This window comes from Bufo gargarizans, chromosome 1 (genome assembly GCF_014858855.1).
Source record: "Bufo gargarizans isolate SCDJY-AF-19 chromosome 1, ASM1485885v1, whole genome shotgun sequence".
Lineage (NCBI taxonomy): Eukaryota > Metazoa > Chordata > Amphibia > Anura > Bufonidae > Bufo > Bufo gargarizans.
Genome location: NC_058080.1, coordinates 174,105,516 through 174,127,793, shown reverse-complemented (window position 1 = coordinate 174,127,793; position 22,278 = coordinate 174,105,516). Strand labels below are relative to the sequence as shown.

The window sequence follows — 22,278 nt, the reverse complement described above, 5'->3', positions numbered from 1 at the left end:
CCAAAAATATGCTGTTACCAGATGTCACTTATCGACCAATAAATTATACAGTGACCTACAAACACTGTATTTTTGTAGTGGCGTTTTAAGAGTTTCTTAGTCTTTTTGGTCCCTTGCCTTAGTGTAGCAGATAAGACTGGTTTCACAGACAGGTTCATTGACCTAAAAAGTCTAAAGTGAAATATAAAATGCACTGGTACATTTTTATAGCATGGTCTAGGTATGGTTTTTTCCTGACCTTCTTCCCAGAAGGCATTTCTGTGACAATTCCAGAAAAACTCATGATACAATTTTTTTTTTAAATGTCATTAAAATCACTTGTAAAGTACAGTATGAAAAACATTTGAAATTCATTGTAACTTTTTTTTTTTTTGCACCTGCTGGTAGTGACAACCGATTGGCCTCCATACTAAAGTGATGCCTTTGTCAAGACAAACAGAAGGAGCGGTGCAGATCCTGGACTGTGGCTTCAGGGTAACAGACCATTTTTAAGGGGAAAGTACATGGCATGTTTATTAGTTATCTAATTTAGGCAGCTTTTACTTTGGAATTCATTAGCAACTGTTAACATGGTATACATTTTTTTTAACAAATTGGTTCATTATTTAAATAAAGTTAATACGTGTTTGTTAGAAACCTGAAGTTCATAGCGGCAAAATTGTTCAATTGTCCAATTTCTCTACTTAGAAAAAGCACAGTTCTTAGAAAGTGCTAGTGATATGGCACAGAACACAATTACATGTACAGTATCAGTTATGATAAATGTGGAGTGTGATAACTCATACGTTTATGACAAATCTAGTTGGCATGGAACGTAGAAGACATAAGCAGATGATATAACGTGAGCCTATGTGCCCACTCCTATGTGACATGGTTTCTGGAAATAGTTGAAACCCTACAAAAGTCTCTTTAATATAATTTCCCAGTTGGTAACAATGAGATATGTTAATCAAAGCTGAGCAAGTAGACAACGATTTCCCCAAAAATAAAAAGTTAGCTTCTGTGACCTAGCCATGGATCTATGGATTTTTGACTGGATGCCAAGCTCAACTAACTGATTAAGGGCGAGTTCACATCACCATTATTTTTTCGTTCTTCTGATCCGTCAGAGGAACAGAAAAATAAAGAAAAAGAATAAGAGATTGAGCCATTTCCACCAGAGATTATTGTTATTATTATTATTATTAAAGTGCCATTCATTCCATGGCGCTGTACATATGATAAGGGGTATAGATACATTCTACAGACAATTGCACTAAGCATGAACAAGACGAGTTACAAACTGGTACGGAAGGTGAGAGGGCCTTGCCCATGAGGGCTTATAATCTATGAGGTATGGAGGAAGGACACAGGAGGTGAGGGTGAAGCTGGTCACGGCGGTATAGAGGCAGCAGGGTCACTGGTTGTATACTTGGCTGAAGAGGTGTGTTTTTAGGTTTCTTTTGAAGGATTCCACTGTAGGTGAGAGTCTGATATGTTGGGGTAGCGAGTTCCAGAGAATGAGGGATCCATTATTTTAGACAGGGAAAAAAAAGGCCTGAATGCAGGACTTTATTTTTCTGTCTTTCTGATGGATCAGAACAACAGAAAAAATATGGTGATGTGAACTTGCCCTAACTATTTCTAAACCAATAGCATAAACATCCACATCATGACAACACTTTAAAGTCTATAAGTCTGGTAGATACAATATTCACACTGTGCTAAAACATTAATTGTATAATTTCTTTGTAATAAATCTTTTAAAGAAAAATCTTGTTGGAAATTCTTCTCATAAGTATGCTACAATACTACAGTACCCAAAGCTACTGATCTCCAGTGTTCTCACTCACAGATTTGGCCAATACTTTCTATTTCTATGAAAGTTTTCTGAAGTGAATGTAGTACATTTTGAAGGCTCACAGCAGATTTGGCCATTCATCATCTGGTTGCTTTGTCCTGTCACACATGATCCAGCTCAGCTAGCCATCCAGAGGGTGAAGGTAAAAAGAAAGCTGGGAAGAGTGGTAAATGGGCCTACTCCCACACAAAGCGTCAATGCCAATCCTAAAGCAGCCGAAATCACAACACTTCTTTGGTCTCGAATGATCTTCTTCACTATCTCGCAAAACTATGTGAAAAAGAAAATTAACAGAAATGAATTTTAAGTATAGGAAAGTAATCAAGATGACATGATATGTGTGTAGATGGAAAGCATCTTTATGAAAGAACTACAGTAAATTTTTTACATTGGTCCATACTGCACACACCATACTTTCCATAGCAGCTGTGCTTGGTATTGTAGTTTTCACTTGAAAAGTACAGTCTGCAGTACAAACCAGTCTAAAATCTGCTATTAACAATAAGGAGGTTGTGGAGCTCACACAAGCAATGCGGCTTTAAACAGGTAATCGGTAGCGTGCCAATATAATATTGATGACATATTCTAAAGATAGGCAACAAATTTTAAAACCAGGATAACCCAATTTGTGCACAATCATATAGTCATTGTATACTATTCCCTGTATTTTTAATTGACTAAACAAAAATCAAAGCCAAGAACATAAATCTAAATCAGTGAATACACCTCTATACAAAATAAAGCAAATATTAACAAAATGCTAAGAAATAAGTGTTGCCCTGTAACTTTACAAATTGTGTCACTTCCTGCAGAAGTTACAATGTTCAAGTTGTTGTTGTTTTTTTAAACATAATATAAGCATACAGTAAATATATAAATACGGGAAAAACATCTTCCTGGGAAGAAATTAGAAAAAATATATATTCTGCAATCGTTCGCTTAAAATGACAGGAAAACGTTATTCTTTTGGTCGGTATGATTGGAAATACTGAATTCTTACACTTTTTGCTGTTTTAATATATAAAAAACATATTTGAAAAAAAAACATATTTTCATCGCCATATTCTGACAGACATAGCTTTTTATATTTCCATGTACACAGCTATCACCTACGATGTCTTGTCACCACTATACCATAGTATATTATTGCAGTCTATGGGATTTTTACCGACTTCCTGTTAAGCCTGGTTGCAGGCAATTGACTATGGCAGGTCTGGGAACCTTCACAAGGCCACAGCCTGCTCCCTCTGTTTACCCACTCGGATGCTGCAGTTGCTATTGACATCAGCATTTTGAGGAGTTATCTCTGATCCCAGTCATTGAGTCCGGGTGTCAGCTGTATTACACAGCTGGCAACTGCCGCATATAGAGCAGGCTTAGCTTGTGAGCCCACTCCATAAATTCTCTGGGCATCAATGACGTACAGTTACTTTGTAATGCTCATAGGGCGTCATTTATTAAGACATTTTAGACGCCGGTCTTAATAAGCCCCTGTGCTGGTGGTGGATCTGCCGAAGTTATGTAGAGATGCCGGCCTCTACATAACTTCAGCATATCCAACGCTGGTCTAAATGTATATTAGCTTCCTAGCTGGCTTACATTTGGACTTTCTAGCCCGTCCCCTTCCCTGCCCACTTTTTTAGACATGGTGCGAGCGGGTAAAAGTCCCAGATTGTGGGGCAAATAACCTTTGCGCCACAAATATGCCTAATATGGGCGTATTTCTAATCGTAAATGACCCCTATATATTTTATATAAAATGCCAAAAATAACATTGTCACAATGTAAAGGAATAATCGAAATATACAAGAATACAAATAATTCTGGCAAAATATATAGATAAAAGTAAATATAGATTAGATGTATATTCCATGTAAGAAATACTACTATACACTTACTTTTTAAGTCACATAATACACATAACACAGGCATACGTTCTATGTAATAAAACTAAAAAGAAAACCCCTAGTAATCATTTTATTGGACAATTATAGGGAAGTAACACCTTCACAGACTCTTAGCAGATACCATAGGGCCCAGACAAGGTTTTATGTCTGCTGTTACTACAGGAACTATTTAACTATTAGAAGGGTTAAAGGTTATTAACAATTAAAGTGAATTGTTCCAGGCCCATCCACAATGCCAGGTATACGCTACCCAGCAATAAAAGGGAATAAAATCCAGCTTTAAAGGAAAAGAAAAAAGTTACTTTGTAGTTGATATTTCCACTTGTTTTATGTGTAAATGAAATTGCAGCACTGAAGGGGTTGTACTCACAGAGCGTAATTATACTGGCCAAATACAGACAAAATCTCATAAAGAATAAATTACAGCACCCATGGATATACAAGTAGATTATGTTGTAACCATATAATTTTGTTATTTCATGTTAGGATGGCTCTATGGATCTTAACAGTACGGTCAGGTTTCTGCATGCAGTTTTGGAAGCCAAAATCAGGAGCGGATCATAAAATGAGAGAAAGTATAAAAGACAGATACAACTTCTCTTTTTTTTTTTTTATTTACTCCTGGTTTTGGCTTCCGAAACTGAATGCAGAAACCTAATCGTGTGGAACATATTAATACTCTGTGTTGTTGAAGACTGTACACAGTTCTTTTAAGTCCAAATAAAGCAAAATAAAATTGCAGTCTTCAATTCAAGTTAACATTAATAGATAAATGATCATATTTCTTCATATTTTGTATTATACTCTACAACAAATTTGTAAAGCAGTTTACAGACAGCAATGTGTACAATCATATATGAAGTTACCTTATCAGTCTGAAAGCTCATTGGAAACCCGAATCTGCAATAAGTGACAAAGTGCTCGCAGTTATTCCACAGCAGGCTGTATGATGTGGCCCCCACCAGTTTCTCAGCCCTCTGAGCCACTTCTTCATTAGAAAGAGGTTTTGTCTTGAAACTTTTGTCCATGTGATTAACCATTATACTTCCACCATAGGCAAAGTCCTGCACAGTGTCCACTCTTATACTGGCCACTTTAGCCAGGACACCCAGGATCAGCCTTTTGTTGGTGACGACTTTTCCAATCAGACACTCGTCGTCTGAAATAGCAGGCAAGATATCAGGCATCAGATGGGCAACCTTGTTATTTCCCAAGTAGATCCCAAAGTGAACAAACAGAGTCCTGGGGACCTCTAACAAGTCTCCTCTCTTCAATGTGCTTAGCTCGATAGCACATCTAGCTCTGACTTTTCTCCTTTCCAGGCTAAATTTCTTTAGGTTTGCAAAAATAAAGATTTTTTCAAAGATGAAGACCATCAGTCCTACCAGAAGGGATTTCATGATGCTCACCTTGAGCACTGCGAGGTATGCATTAACTGCTGAGTTGTCTTTCATGCTAATCTGTAGTTTTTGTTAGGCACATGGGGGAGAATCTCTTGACATCACTGAGAAAAGTCTAAAAGCATTGGTCAAAACAAATGTAGGAGTCGCCCTTCGTGGCATTCTATTAAAAATGTTAAATATAAGAAAAAAAATACTATAATAATAAAAACTACAAAAATAGTTAAAAGCATTTTAATAAAATAATTGTTTAAATTTTTTCTACTTAGATATCAAGTAGTATCACCCAAATAAATATTAAAAATAAAGAAAATTTAAAAAGTAATACAAACTATTGCAGTAAATGCTTATAATCATATACTCAATATTAGTAAAGTTGATACATAAAAAAATTACAATATTTAAAATTATTATACAAGTGTACATTTCATTACAAGTTCAATGTATTTCTTTAATTTTTTTATATAATAAATAAATGAATAATGTTTTATAAAATAAAAAAATAACTCTTGTTGCATGTCTTTTATTAAGAGCTTCATAAAAGAGATCCAGAAACATATCAGTGGCAGATGTGACTAGAATAACAAGTCTTAAACCTGTGTGATACATCAGTCATACTAGTTATACTAGTTATACTAGTGACAGTACATTAAATAGGTCAATTTAAAAACCCAAATGGTTTACAAGGTGTGTTACATGTAATTGATTAAAAACAAATAAAAATGATATGCATACTTGTAACGTTTGTTGCAAATATTAAACCAAACATGGAAAATTTCATAAATATTGAACTGTCAGTTATATTTATTGAGTATTTAAAAAAAACTATTGAAAATATAATTAGAAAAAGACCCCTGGCAAGTGAGGACATACTAGTGTTAATGCTAAGTTACAGTATATATACTGTATGTTAAAAGTCATATTACAGATTAGTGCTTGACACAATATGACTTTCACAAAAAAGGAAGTAATAGTATTATAGTTAATAGGAAACACTGTCTTTTTGATTGACAATGGATATGCTCTTGTTAAACAGATATGTTTAGTACTACACTAACTATTTAAGTCGTTGCAGTTATACCATCTTCTTAAGTCCATCAAAAGGGAAAGCAAGTAAAATGGAGCAATCCCTTAAAGTGCATTTTGATACATGCTAATCCATTATGTAAATGAATAAACCCCAGGAACAAAGCTCACAAAAGGGCAGCTCTGTCTTGTCAACAAAGCTCCTTATTCGGTAACTAATAACATAAGCAGCCAAGTAAATGCACTACTAACCCACAGGGCTTCAACTTCCCAGAGAGCCTGCAAGTAATGATAGATGGGAAGACACATTCATCTTACCTGAAAAATGACTGGGCCATTGAGGCCTGGAGAAAAGAGAACTTGATCCTTTATCCACTTGTATACAGACAGCTTTTCCCTCGGAGCCTGCCAGCACACTGTCATCAGCCATTAGCCAGGCTTTTTTGTGCTATCTTAACAAGGCACCACAAAAGATTACCTTATAACTCCTACTTGGTAAGAATTTATCCCTACTCCCTGCATAAAATGAGGCAGACAGCATATACCTTTTACTCTGCACTGTGTTTTGTGAATTGACTTGTTTATGGCCCAATTTCCTGACCTTCCAGGTTTCTTTTTGCAATAGTGTATAGTTTTCTTACTCATCAAAGAGAAAAGATGTTTAACTGGATACTTCCTTCCCGGCTGTCTGGCATAGTAAAACAAGCCACAGGTTTAGCTCACAATGGCTCCAAAAAGCTCTATCCCCAATCCCCTTTATGGATTTTTGGGGATCCAAGTGATGTCCTCCTTTCCTCAAGGCTATACAGATTAAAATATAATCATGTTTATTATAGCCACAAGAAATTTAAAATATTGCATACAATAAAAACCCTGTGAGGGACCCCAAATCCATCCGTACATATAAGTGCACACCTAATTCTAAATAAGAATGGTACTCGTACCCAGACAAACCGCATATAGACTGCTATTATTATGGGATGTGCTGCTTTTTAATATAGTCCTTATTCTCTAGTTTATACTCAGATCTTCAAAGTGTAGTCTGTAGATCCATAATGGTTATCCTTGTTGGCTGCAAATGATAACATTCAGCAACTAAAAAAAAATTAAAATTATTCTAACGCTGCCCACACAAAATAGAGAAAAATTGTATCTGAAAAATCGGAGAAAATTTTTACTATGATGATTTCCAATGATTTTTTTAGGCTGGTACCCAGATTAAAGGGGTATTCTCCCATTGTCTGATAGGTGTGGGTCCCACCTCTGGGACCCACACCTACAAGGACAACGAAGCTGGGAGAGCTGTGGCTGTAGGACCCTGGGTTTCAAGTGGTTCGTCCACCACCAAGTGCTACTCCCTGCTGCTCCCATACAAGTGAATGGGAGCGGTCCCTGCTCCAATTAATTTCTATGGGGCAGACGGAAATAGCTAAGCCAGCGCTCATTTTTTTTCGGCGGCTCCATTGAAATAAATGATGGGCGGCTGGGCATGCGCAGTGCGCCCTTCATTAATTTCCCTGCTCCGTTCTTGTTGTAGGTGCAGGTCTCAGAGGTGGGGACCCGAACCTATCAGACAATAGGGGAACATCCTAGCGATATGCCCCCATTGTATGTGATGGCAAAACCCCTTTAAGCTATTCATACTCTGTAAGATTGGCCTATTATGACACAAGATCAATAGTGGGGGAAAAAAATAAGTGAAGTTAAATGTCCCCCAAAGGTCTTGTATGACCTTATGAGGGACGCAAAGTGTAAGATAAAAAATAAAAAAAATAAAGTGGTAAAATAAAAAAATGAAAAAAAGGTTTCACATGCAAAAAAAAAATTTAAATAGAAAAAAACTAATAAAATATTTGGTATTGCCGCGTACGTGACAGTCGGCTTTATAAACATATCACATGATCCATCCAGTCCGATAAACACCATAAAAAATAAAAACTGCCAAAAAAGCTATTTTTTTGTCACCTAACATCAGATAAAGCGCAACACCAAGCGATCAAAAAGGCATATGTCCCCCAAAATAGTACCAATCAAACTGTCACCTCATCCCGCAAAAAATGAGAGCCTAAGACAATCGGCCAAAAAAAAAAAAGCTATGGCTCTCAGTCTATGGAGACACTAAAACATAATATATATATTTTTTTATATTAACAATTTTTATAATTTTTTTAAAACATAATTTTTGGGCTTCAAAAATGCTATTATTGTGTAAAACTTAAATAAATAAGAGAAAGTATACATAGTAGGTATCGCCACATCCGTTACGATCTGCTCTATAAAAATGTCACATAATCTAACCCCTCAGGTGAACGCTGTAAAAATAATTCAATAAAAACTGTGCTAAAACAACCAATTTTTTGGTCACCTTGCCCTATAAAGTGTTATAATGAATGATCAAAAAAATCATATGTGCCCAAAAATGGTACCAATAAAAACGTGAACTCAAAAAATGAACCCCTGCACAAGACGATCGGCAGAAAAATAAAAAAAAATATGGCGTTCAAAAAATGGAGACATAACATAAACATAATATTTTTTCAAAAATGCTTTAATATGTAAAACTGAAACAAACAAAGTAGACATATTATAAAAAGAGTGCCATAACATCCATATTTTTGTTACCTTGCCTGACAAAAAACACACTATAGAACAGGGAAGCTCAACCTGTGGCCCTCCAGCTATTGTAAAACTACAACTCCCATCAGGCTCTGCTGTAAGCTGATAGGTGTAGGCTGTCTGGGCATGCTGAGAGTTGTAGTTTTGCAACAGCTGGAGGGCCGCAGGTTGCACATCCGTGATATAGAGCAATTAAAAATCAGATGTACCCCAAAATAGTACCAATAAAACTGGCACCTTATCGCCTAATTTCCAAAATGGGGTCACTTTTTGGGAGTTTCTACTGAAAGGGTGCATCAGGGGGGCTTTAAATGGGACATGGCATCTAAAAATCAGTTCAGCAAAATCTGCCTTCTAAAAACCATATGGCGCTTCTTTTCTTCTGCGCCCTGCCGTGTGCCCTTACATCAGTTTACGACCACATGTGGGGTGTTTATGTAAACTGCAGAATGAGGGTAATAAATATTGAGTTTTGTTTGGCTGTTAACCTTCGATGTGTTAAAGAAAAAAATGGATTAAAATGGAAAATCTGCCAAAAAAGTGAAATTTAAAAATGTGATCTCCATTTTCCTTTAATTCTTGTAAAGCACTTAAAGGGTTAAAAAAGTTAGTAAAATCAGTTTTAAGGGGTGTCGTTTCTACAATGGGGCTATTTATGGGGGGTATCCACTATGTAAGCCCCACAAAGTGACTTCAGACCTGAACTGGTCCTTAAAAGGTGGGTTTTGGCAATTTTCTTAAAAATTTTAATAATTGCTTTTAAAATTTTAAGCCTTCTAACGTCCTAAAAAAATAAAATGACATTTACAAAATGATGCCAACATAAAGTAGACATATGGGGAATGTTAAGTAATAAATATTTTATGAGGTATAACTTTCTGTTTTAAAAGCAGAGAAATTGAAATTTTGAAAATTGCAAATGTTTTAAAATTTTGGGTCAATTTGGGATTTTTTCATAAATAAAGGTGAAATATATTGACTCAAATTTATGACGATTATGAACTACAATGTGTCACGAGAAAACAATCTCTGAATGGCTTGGATAAGTAAAAGCTTTCCAAAGCTATTACCACATAAAATTCCATATGTCACTTTATGTGAGGGCAAATTGCCCGGATGTGAAGTGGTTTAAGAGGTTTTCTGGTCCCAAAATCAAAATGCTTTTTATATGTTCCTAGCACCCCTCGCCATACATATGCCCCCAATACCTGTTTTTTATGTCCATGCTTTCTTACCCCTGTCTGGACATCAGACTATCCTGGCAGATCTGTTTACTTTCCTAGTTTCCTTTTTCGTTGAAAAGGTAACTTTATTGATAAAGCCTGGCTGCACTGCAGATTGATGCGTCACAGGCTAGCCCCGCCCCAACAGTTCAGTCTGCAGGAGCTCCTTCCACTACATGTGGCCATGTTACAGCCAGCCATAAATCCTGCAAGTTCTTTTCTCACTCAGTGTCTAAATCACATCACTGACAGTCCTCAGGCTCTTCCCTCCCCATCTCCAGAGCAATTAACAGCTTGAATCAGCAAGCACAACAAATCACATGTGTAACTAATCCTATTATGTATGACACAGCCTGCTGTACCTGCTGCACAGGTGGTGGTGTGAGATACTGCATGCTAAGCTGTGTATCTAATCCCATCTTGTACTATACTGTCTGTTGTGGTGTGTATCTAATTCTATCTTGTATGATACTGTCTGCTGTGCCTCTATATCTAAGGCCTCATGCACACGACCGCTGTTGTGTTCCGTTCCGCAAAATGGGGTTCCGTTGTTCCGTGATCCGTTTCCGTGTGTCTTCCATTATTTTTGGAGGATCACCAGACATGAAGGAAAGTAAAAAAAAGTCTAAGTCAAGTTTGCAATGCAAATGATAGGAAAAAAACGGATGCGGACGCGGATGACAATCTTGTGTGCCTCCGCGTTTTTTCACGGACCTATTGACTTGAATGGGTCCGCAAACTGTTTTCCGTGAAAAAAATAGGACAGGTTATATTTTTTTGACGGACTGGAACCATGGATCACGGACAAGGATGACAAACGGTGCATTAGCAGAGTTTTCAATGGACCCATTGAAAGTCAATGGGTCCGCAGAGAATCACGAAAAACGGAACAACGGACACGGAATGAAACAACGGTCGTGTGCATGAGGCCTTAATCTATCATCTGCAATGCAGTCTACTGTTGTTGTATCAAAGACTGTCATGTGTGATGCTGCCTGCTGAGCTGTGTATCTAATCTTATGTTGTATGATCCGGCCTGCTGAGCTGTGTATCTTATCTTATCTTGTATGATATTGCCTGCTGAGCTGTGTATCTAATCATATCTTGTACAATCCGGTCTGCTGAGCTGTGTATCTAATCATATCTTGTACAATCCGGTCTGCTGAGCTGTGTATCTAATCCTATCTTGTATGATACTGCCTGCTAGAGTGTGTATCTAAAGCTTTGTGCACACGGCCGTATCTGTTTTGCGGCCTACAAGTTGCGGATCCGCTAAAAAAGGATAGTTAAGGGTACTTTCACACTAGCGTTTTTCTCGTCCGGCAGAGTTCCGTCACAGGGGCATGCGCAGACCGGTAAAAATGTGAAAAAAGATACAAGACGGATCAGTTTGTCCGCATGACAAGCGGAGAGACGGATCCGTTCTTGCAATGCATTTGCGAGACGGATCCGCATCCGGATGCGTCTCACAAATGCTTTCAGTCACATCCAGATCAGCAGTTCCGGCAGGCAGTTCCGACGACGGAACTGCTTGCCGGATCACACTGCCGCAAGTGTGAAAGTAGCCTAATCCTATACAATATACTGGTGTGAATACCTAGAACAGAAAGTCAATAGAGAATATAAAATATATGTTCTTAATTCATTAAGATAGACATAAAAAGATATTTAAAATTGGAGTACACACCACAGTAGGTGAATAAAGTAGGTACCTGCTTATGAGGTCTGATTGATGATAGTTTCTGTTAATAAGGATACTGTTCGTGTGCGATCCGCATTTTTTTGTTGACCCACTGACTCGAATTCTTCCAGGCTGACCGCACTCTCCTGACCAGAACTGACTGTATCACAGTGATGTGCGCTACAGCCACACTCTCACTGATCGTGGAGTCTGTACATATGATGAGGTGTGTGCATGACAATGGCCCTGCAGTCAGGTAAGGACTGGTTGTATCACACATTACTATCATATAGGCCGACACATGGACCATTACATGGATTCCTAGGCCGATCTTGGTCATTTGCATGAGCATAAGTGTTTTGCTGTCTGCAAATTGCACATCCGCAAAAGAAACCGTTCACGTGCGTTCCGGATTTTGCGGACTGCACATGTCCGGCACTATATAGAAAATGCCTATTCTTGTCAACAATTGTGGATAAGAATAGGACATGATCTATATTTTTGCTGGGCCGTGGAATGGAACTAAGGTGTGCTGTCTGCATCTTTTTCGACCCCATTGAAACTAATGGGTCCCCACCCTTTCCGCAAAATTGTAGAAAGGATACAGACCCATTCTTATGGTGTCTTACAGGGACCTCTACAGCGCCCCCATAACAGTGACCTCCACAGCGCCCGCACAACATTGACATCCCCATGCCCCCGTAACAGTAACATCCACAGTGCTCCCATTACAGTGACATCAACAGTGCCCCCAAATGCCATTTACAGTGCTCCATGTGCTATCCACAGTACCCCCCAGTGACATCCACAGCACCTCCCATAACAATGACCTCTACAGCGCCCCCACAACATTGACATCCCCAGTGCCCCGTAACAGTAACATCCACAGTGCTCCCATAACAGTGACATTAACAGTGCCCTCAGTGACATCCACAGTGCCCCCAAATGCCATCTACACTGTCCCCCAAGTGCTATCCCAAGTACCCCCCCAGTGACATCCACAGTACCCCCATGTGCTATCCACAGTGCCCCCCAGTGACATCCACAGTGTCCTCAAATGCCATCCACAGTGCCCCCCAAATGACATCCACGGTGCTGCATTACAGAGCCCAGCACAAGCTTCTCACAGAAGGCTCCTGTGCAGCAGTGAACGGTGCTGTCAGCTATGACTGCCTGTTCATTTCAGCTCTGTAATACACCAGCCTCAGACTGAAGCCTTCAGCTGAATACTGACATCAGCGATGACATCCAGTGAGGAGTTCCTGGTGCCTTTCGAGTGTGCGGGCGTGGGAAATAAACATGGCTGGCGCATCAGTGCATGAGACGGTGATGTCAGTAATGAGAAGACAGCAAGGCACAGGAAGCGCTCAAAACGCTGAAGCTGTGGTCACATGACAGTGAAGAGGTTCCAGGAAACGCTGCTGCTGGTAAGTACTACTCTCCCTATCTTCTCTCCACATGTTAGATGCAGGGTTCATTTTTCAGGTAAGGGCTGGAGAACCCCTTTAACATACAGTGGATATAAAAAGTCTACACACCCCTGTTAAAATGTCAGGTTTCTGTCATGTAAAAAAATGAGACAAAGATAAATCATTTCAGAACTTTTTCCACCTTTAATGTGACCTATAAACTGTACCACTCAATTGAAAAACAAACTGAAATCTTTTAGGTGGGGGAAGAGAAGAAAAAAAACTAAAATAATGTGGTTGCATAACTGGGGATATAGCTGTGTTCAGATTTAAGCAATCACATTCAAAACCATGTTAAATAGGAGTCAGCATACACCTGCCAACATTTAAAGTGTCTCTGATTAACTCCAAATAAAGTTCAGCTGCTCTAGTTGGTCTTTCCTGAAATTTTCTTAGTCACATCCCACAGCAAAAGCCATGGAGAGCTTCCAAAGCATCAGAGGGATCTCATTGTTAAAAGATATCAGTCAGCAGAAGGGTACAAAAGAATTTCCAAGGCATTAGCTATACCATGGAACACAGTGAAGACAGTCATCATCAAGTGGAGAAAATATGGCACAACAGTGACATGACCAAGAACTGGACGTCCCTCTAAAATTGATGAAAAGACGAGAAGAAAACTGGTCTGGGAGGCTACCAAGAGGCCTACAGCAACATTAAAGGAGCAGCAGGAATATCTGGCAAGTACTGGCTGTGTGGTACATGTGACAACAATCTCCCGTATTCTTCATATGTCTGGGCTATGGGGTAGAGTGGCAAGACAAAAGACTTTTCTTACGAAGAAAAACATCCAAGCGAGGCTACATTTTGAAAAAACACATCTGAAGTTTCCCAAAAGCATGTTGGAAAAGGTGTTATGGTCTGATGAAACCAAGGTTGAACTTTTTGGCCATAATTCCAAAAGACAGTGTATGTTTGGCGCAAAAACAACTCTGCACATCACCAAAAGAACACCATACCGACAGTGAAGCTGGTGGTGGCAGCATCATGCTTTGGGGCTGTTTTTCTTCAGATGGAACTGGGGCCTTAGTTAGGCTAGAGGGAATTATGAACAGTTCCAAATACTAGTCAATATTGGCACAAAACCTTCAAGCTTCTGCTAGAAAGCTGAACACGAAGAAGAACTTCATCTTTCAGCATGACAACGACCCAAAGCATACATCCAAATCAACAAAGGAATGGCTTCACCAGAAGACTAAAGTTTTGGAATGGCCCAGCCAGAGCCCATACCTGAATCCGATTGAAAATCTGTGGGGTGATCTGAAGAGGGCTGTGCACAGGAGATGCCCTTGCAATCTGACAGATTTAAAGTGATTTTGCAAAGAAGAGTGGGCAAATCTTGCCAAGTCAAAATGTGCCATGCTGATAGACTCATACCCAAAAATACTGAGTGCTGTAATAAAATCAAAAGTAGCTTCAACAAAATATTAGTTTAAGGGTGTGCAGACTTATGCAGCCATATTATTTTATTTTTATATTTTTTCTTCCCTCTACCTAAAAGATTTCAGTTGTTTTTCAATTGAGTTGTACAAGTTTATAGGTCACATTAAAGGTGGAAAAAGTTCTGAAATGATTTATCTTTGTCTCATTTTTTTCACAGAAACCTGACATTTTAACAGGGGTATGTAGACTTTTTATATCCACTGTACATCAGTATTTTTATTGCCGATTTCCCCTACAAGTGGGGTAACATACTAGTCCTAGTTACAACAGTCTTCCGTAATTATTAAAGAAAAACAGCCACCTCCTGAAACCGTATTCAGAAGTGAAAGTGACCAATCTCCTGTCCCATAGTGGTGCGGTCATTTGAGGCACTCTCGTGGTATTGAAGAATTTACTCCAAATTTTACAGAGAGGCTTGGTGGGAAGACCCATTCCCTAGAGAATGGTATCACTCCAGACAACTTTGTATTTTTCAAACTATAACTTTATTTACTGTGGCCATAATTTAGCCTCATAGTTTTCCTTAATAATAAGATATGTAGGTCTCTCTCTCTAAAGGCCCGTTTACACTAGAATGATCAGCAGGTAGTGCTAGGTGGCTGTTCTCCATGGAAAAAGGGATACTATATCCCCCCTTGCTATCCTATAAGTCATTTTTCCACCTTTTAAACAGGCATTGAGGCATGACATAAGGGAGAGCAAAGAGTACTAGTTTAACTGGGTGAGACGCCTAGGTCAGCATTGGAGGATACTATTCCCTCACACATACTCCAGTCTCTCTCCCCGGCTGTCACTACTCACCTAACTAAAATCTTCAATATCTCTCTCTCTCTTCTGGTATCTTCCCCTCTTCTTTCAAACATTCTTTCATAATCCCATTTTTAAAATGAAACTTTCTCTTGACCAGTCCTGCACAACTAACTAGAGCCCCGTCTCTAATTTCCCCTTCATCTCTAAACTCCTGGAGCTTCTGGTCTACTCTCATCATATCTGCTGTCTCTCCCCTTACGCTCTCCTTGATCCATTACAATCTGTTTTGCACCCTACATTCTACAGAACCTGCCCTTACCAAAGTGACAAACAACGCCCTGACAACTGAATGCAACAGTAATTGCTCTATACTAATTCTTCTCGATCTCTCTGCAGCATTTGACACTGTAGACCACTCCTCCTCACCATGGTCCAATCTGTCGGCCTTAAGAACACAGCTCTCTCTTGGGTCTCTTTTTATCTCTATGGCCGCTCCTTCAGTGCCTGATTTGCTCACTCTACTTCCCCTCCTTTCCCTCTTGCTGTTGGGGTTCCTCAGGATTCAGTCTTGTCCTCTCCTCTTTTCTCTCTAGACAGCCTGGTCACACAGACTATCAGTAGATTTGTTTTTCAGTACCACCTCTATGCTGATGACACCTAACTATACACTTCAAACTGTGACATCATCCCTGCTGTACTAAGAACACCTGTGACTGTCTGTACTCTGTCTCTAACATCATGTTCTTTCTATCTGAAACTGAATCTTTTAAAAAATGAACTAATTGTATTTTCTGCATCTACAAACCTAACTAAACCTGACATCTCCATATCAGTGTGTGGCACTATTATCATGCTTAGACAGCATTCCCGGTCTCGTTATGTTTGACACTGATCTTTTCTTCACCCCCTACATTCAATTGCTTGCCCGCTCATTCCGCCTGCACCACAAAACCATCTCTAGAATCCGCCTCTTTTTTACTATGGAAGCAACAAAAACTCTAATTGGTGCCCTGATCCATTCCCGTCTTGCTTTATGTAACTCATTACTAATTGGCCTCCACCTCTTCAATCTATCCTTAATGCAGCAGCTAGGCCGATCTGTCTAACTGCTACTCTGATGTGTCCACCATGTGCCAGTCATTGTACTGATTGCCCATACAGTAAATCTCCTCCCTCAAATCTGTCTACCATCGTACCCATGCTCTCCATTCAACCAATGATTTACAAAAAACATCTACCATGAACCAAACCTCTCACTCTCGTCTTCGAGACTTCTCCTGAGCTGTGCCAGTTGAATGCCCTATCCCAAACAATTAGGTAAAATCACAAAATTCACAGTTTCAGGCCCTCCTTAAAAAACAGATATTTTTAGCTTAGCCTATCACATCCTCTGACATTAACTCTTCTTCATACACCCCCGGCAGCCTTCACATCCCCTGACTCTAACTGTTCTTCGTTCACCCCCCCAACCTTCAGCAGTATTCTTCTAAACCTGATCCATCATCAAATATCCACGCCCTATGCACTCAGAGGCACTATAGATATCAGCTGGAGACTGCCTCATGCTGCCTTATATCTACTCCTCTATTGTGTTAAGAAGGCTGAACCATTGCATAAATGAAGTACTTGTTACCTTTTGTGTCACACTTATCTCCTCATAGATGCAAGCAGGGCCCTCATTCCTCTTGTTTTATTTGTGAACTTGTTTGTTGCTATGTTATATATGATTTTGTACATGAACCACCTGATTATAAAGAGCTGCGGAATATGATTATGCTATATAAAGATTATTATTATACTATATCCCCTTATGGAGGGTGCCCAATCGGCATGAGGAGTCTTATAGGTCCATGGAACAAAGCACAGTTTGCAGGAATCTATGATCTGCAACTACTCTAGGGAATAGAACAGCCACCACAACAGCAGTCACCCTCCCACCCTAATGAATTCTTTCTAGGTAGTATCTCTTGGGATCAGAATCAGATATATTCTTTCAGGCTCATCCAAGTTCAACAGATACTAAAGGTCCTTTACGTGGGTCAATGATCAGAGCAATTACTGAAAAGCGGTGTTCCGCTGGTGTACCCAGCAACAATCAATATCTATGGGGTCAAGCTATCACTCTAACGATCGTTTGTCCCCACACAGCAGGGATGATTGCTGCATGTAAATGCAGCTCTCACCTCCTGTAATGACCAGGCAATTATCAGTAATGAATAGTTTGCTCCTGATAATTGCATGCTGTGTTGGCCCGTGTAAAGGGGCCTTAAATATATTTTTAATTTAAAAGGTAACATCTGTTGCAACTTTGCCTGTTTATTTATTTATTTTTACTACAGATTTTCTCCAGAACATGGTTATCTTCTGTTTTAGCCATGACTTCTTGAGGACCTTTAACATGGGCCAACCCAACAGGCAATTATAAGGAATGATCTGGTAGTTCCCAATAACTCCTGACGAAGCCAGGGCGAAACGTGCGTCGAGGTGTGTTCTTGGACCCCTTGCACCATGCTCCCTCAAACACGTCCACAGGTTGGTTATTGTCCTGACCTCGGTTTTTGTTATATTTATTTTTTATTTATGTTTCTCCTGGTCCTACAGCGTCTTAGGGGTGGTTAACCCTTCGAAGTGGGTATGTTACTTCATACCCTCTGTAGCATTAGGTTTGCTATGTAAATTTGATATAATTATTTCCTGATATTATTTGGATTGGTACAGGCTTACCTACCATTTTGTTATGTACATGTATTTTCATCATTTGTGGGAGCTATGAGGGTGCTTTGAGATCCATACTTAGTACTGACCCCTGATATATTTATACATGGTTACTAGATCTTCCCTCAGTTGTCTTTTTTCTAAACTGAATCAGCCTAATTTTGATAATTTCTGGGTACTGTAGTCGACCCGTTCCAGTTATTCATTTAGTTGCCCTCCTCTGAACCCTCTCCAGCTCTGCTATGTCTGCCTTGTACACAGGAGCCTAGAACTGTACACATTACTCCATGTGTGGTCTGACTAGTGATTTGCAAAGTGTCACGACTATGTTCACATCACGGGCATCTATATCTAATCTTATTGGCCTTGGCAGAAGCTCCCTGACACTGGTTTCTACAGTTAAGTTTGCTGTCCACTAAAATTCTTAAGTCCTTTTCCATTTCAGTGTTACCCAGTGTTTTACCATTTAGTATGAATTGGTGACATGTATTTTCCTTCCCATGTGGATAACCTTACATTTGTCAGTGTTAAACCTTATCTGCCACTTCTCTGTCCAAGCCTCCAATCTATCCAGATCCATTTGTCCAGTATATGCAGGTGCCAGAGTGTAATGTGTAGTGAGGGTCCATCCCCAGCACCCCCTAGGCAGCTCTTAAATTGGAGCACCTAGTCCTGTTCACATTCTAGAACAGATTGCTGGCCGCAATTTTAAATAATTTCTATAGAACCCCTTTAAAGGTGTTGTGTCACTTCAGCAAATGGCATTTATTATGTAGAGTAAGTTAATACAAGCCACGTAGTAATATATTGTCATTATCCATATTACTTCCTTTGCTGGCTGGATTCATTTTTCCACCACATTATACATTGTTAGTTTCCATGGTTACCGCCACCCTGCAATCCATCCATGCTTGCATACTATAGGAAAAAGCGTATAGACCTCTCTGGTGGCCGGGACTGTGGGAGTGCACATAGGCTAGTATTTTTTCATATAGTGTGAAAGCACATCCACCGCTGCTTTATTTTTATTACCCCCCCCCCCCCCACCCCATCCACTGAGAGCTTTATTTACCTGTTCCCTGCTGTCCCATGGTTCCTAAGATATCTTCACTGGACTTTTATCATCATCTGTAAACGTATTGCAAGGACAGGGTCATGTGCACTGCTGCAACCAATGACTGGCCACAGTGGTGACATGTCCCCGAGCGGCATGTGACCCAGCAGTGATGTGCCGCTTTGGGACATGTCACCGCTGAGGGCAGTCACTGGCTGCAGCAATGCTCATGACCTTGTCTGCATAGGATGTTTAGATGTGAGGACTGGTAGTCCTTTCTCACAGGTCCTGCAAGAATATAGCGGACAATAAAAATAAAATACCTTTAGGTACATTTTATTTTCCATGAAGTTTGGAATAATTACATTAAGTGGAATTTTGTATTTAGGAACGCTAATGCTGCCCAAAACTCAGGTATAATAGCCCCATAATTGTTGCCAGTTCTAGATCTCAGTGACCAATAAAGTAATTTTCAGTGAGTAACAGCTCTGGGAATGAGAACAGTTGATCCTTATTGTCCCCATTAGCTGTGTAAGTTCTCTCAGGAGATCCTGTAGACCCTGAAAGGGCTCTACTGTTAACCCGAATTGTAATTTTCTGTCAACTACCACTGTACAGTATGTATTCCAAGAAACAATGTTTTTTTATGGCCATACTGGATACACTAGTACCAGCCAAGATATTCTCTCTTCTTCTATTTTCTTAAACGTCTGTGGTATCAGTGTGGGTGGGCCTCGCAAGGTCTGTCCATATTCTCACCACAAATTTCTGGGTCTCACTTATTGTCTCTGATGCAAAGAAGTCTAGTCTCTCTGTTCCTACTGTTGATCAATAGCGTCAATTTTTTTCTCAAAATTGTGTCTGTTATCTTATTCTTTTTGGCCGGGCATCTACTGTGCCTTCAGGTCTATTTTCAGATCGAAAGCCCATGCCCAGAACTGGACAGCTTTTGCACGTAGGGCCAAATTTATTAAGACCGGCATTTAGACGCCAGTCTTAATAAAAGCACTAACCCTGGCGGTGGATTGGCTGAAGTTATGAAGAGGCACAGTATAGGAGTATTTTAGCATGATAAATTATCCCCCTAGTTTGGTGGCTATGATACCTCCTTTTTTATTTACAGATTACACGACTGTCTTGTTCCATGTGAATTAGAATAGACCAGCATTATGTATTCTCTTTACAAGAGCTTGACAAGCAATTCTTCCTGTGGAATGTAATGAAAATGTTCCCCATCCTAAGGGAGATGCACCCATAGTTACTGACAAGTCTAGTGGGGGAGACAAGATGGGAGATAGAATGGAAAATAGATGTTTTAATTCCTTCTAAATTGTTCCATAGGTGTCCTTCCCAGAGAAGACCTTCTAACTAGAACTGCATGTTTTGACATAAGGTAGGAGCTGTTTTGAAGTCGGGTTGCAATAAAACCAATTTCCTGATTATCCTAGCTAGATCTCTTTAGGATATTACTATTATATCCAATTTTACTTTCTTTTTTTTAACTCCTCCCGCTTTTCCTCTGGTTCTAGGTGAAATAAATCTCACAGATCTGGTTTCCTGATTTGAAATATGTCATTTAGTCATCCCTTATGTTTCAGATTTGCTGGGGAAATTTTCCCCATTACCAAAACCTGCTCTAAAACTGCATCCAGGTTGTCCTTAAATAGGTTCCGCGGGAATTAAGAAAATGAAAATACTTAAATATTACTTTATAATAAATATATTCCCAAATACCATTCATTAGTTAGAGTGGATAGTTTTGTCTACGGAGCAATAACTAGGAGAAATAAAATGGCTGTCGTCCTACCAGTACACACAGAACCTGTTCTAATCACACAGGAGGACAAGTTACTTCACAACACTGAGCTAAAGAGCTGCTTCGTCCTCCTCTCTGCTCTGTGGGAATGGAAATGATGAGGAGACATGAAGTACAGAGAGGAGGGTGGGGGTAATGAGCAGAAGCTGTTGTATGCAGTCTCCATATCACCACACACTGTCCTGTCAGTCCTCTGTACTAAATTCCCCAGAGATTCAGCTAAAATTCTTATCAGCTGTATTCAGGATCATAATCATTGACAAGCAGAACAGAGAGGAGGGTGAGGCAGCTCTTTACCTTAGTATTGTGAAGTAACTTGTCCTCCTGTGTGATTAGGACAGGTTCTGTGTGTACTGGTAGGAAAGCGGCCATTTTGTTTCCCCTGATGATTGCTCCCCAAAAAAACAAGCCATAATAAAAAATTAAAGGTATTTGGAAATATATTTATTATATAGTGATGTTTAAGTATTTTCATTTTCTTAATTCTTGGAGAACCCCTTTAACTATAGTTTTCTTCTTTGAAAAAGAAACTTTTCTAGTGGAAGGCATAACTCATTATTTACTATGTTGAGGACCTAACAGTCTGAGATAATTAGTTGACAATCTTTCAAAAACTACCTAGAGGGAATAATAATGCTTTCTGTTACTTCAGTGGACTCTATAGGATGTCCAGGGACTTCTCCTTGTCAGTGTAGAGCTCTGTCCTCTGATATAGGGTCATGTCCCTGGTTGTATTTGCAGGTCTGTCCTTGTAACTTGTAGGACCAGCCCTCTGACAAAAATGGTCTCTTGAAAGGATATTATGACTTCTTTAAATCTGCAAATGATTTGAGTTCTATAGTGTGGATTCACGTCTTGTATGAACTCAGAACTGAATAGGTTTCATGAGTCCAAATTTGGAAACTCATGGCTGTTTGGGTCTAATTCTGACTTACCCGCTGATGTTAGCCAGGGGCTCTCCTAATATTGGTGATATAAATGAAGGACTGTCCTGTCACAAGAATTACTATGTTAGTAGCTTAAAGTAAAGCTTATTTACAAGAGAACTAGTCCAGCATAGGAAATTAACCCCTAAAAGTAACAATTTTATTGATATACCTTAAAAGGATCCTGCTAGGGTCCACTATATATAACAACAAATATATATAAAGAATTAAACGCAACCGATGTTCACATCCAGCATGTGATAGTGAATAGCCTGGGGTAAGGGAATAATTATCCCTACAACTACCCCTATCCTACAACCTCAGCCTAGGGAGGACTCCTGATGGTAGAGGCCCCCTGTCCACGTACCTAGACTGCTACCCCTTCTAATTCCCTATAGGGGTACGGAGAGAG

The 22,278-nt window shown here is 39.5% G+C and overlaps 1 protein-coding gene and 1 long non-coding RNA gene across 3 annotated transcripts in view; one reads left to right on the top strand and one right to left on the bottom strand.

Moving 5' to 3' along the window:
- Window positions 1–468: 468 nt before the first annotated feature.
- The window catches only part of LOC122941866 (lecithin retinol acyltransferase-like), a 48,719-nt gene continuing 26,909 nt past the window's right edge, over window positions 469–22,278 (bottom strand). The window contains exons 1-2 of one of the 2 annotated variants that reach the window (XM_044299381.1): window positions 4,614–5,147; window positions 469–2,110 (exon numbers count right to left, since the gene is read on the bottom strand). In XM_044299381.1, the coding sequence (XP_044155316.1) occupies window positions 1,958–2,110; window positions 4,614–5,147 (687 nt within the window). In that variant the 3' untranslated portion in view covers window positions 469–1,957. Of the gene's footprint in view, window positions 2,111–4,613; window positions 5,148–22,278 lie in introns of those variants that run through there. The other variant, XM_044299442.1, reaches the window with a different exon arrangement.
- The window catches only part of LOC122942000, a 39,208-nt gene continuing 30,024 nt past the window's right edge, over window positions 13,095–22,278 (top strand). Inside the window, exons 1-3 of the long non-coding RNA XR_006390534.1 lie at window positions 13,095–13,120; window positions 17,695–17,887; window positions 20,466–20,517. This is a non-coding gene — a long non-coding RNA (uncharacterized LOC122942000). The remainder of the gene's footprint in view (window positions 13,121–17,694; window positions 17,888–20,465; window positions 20,518–22,278) is intronic.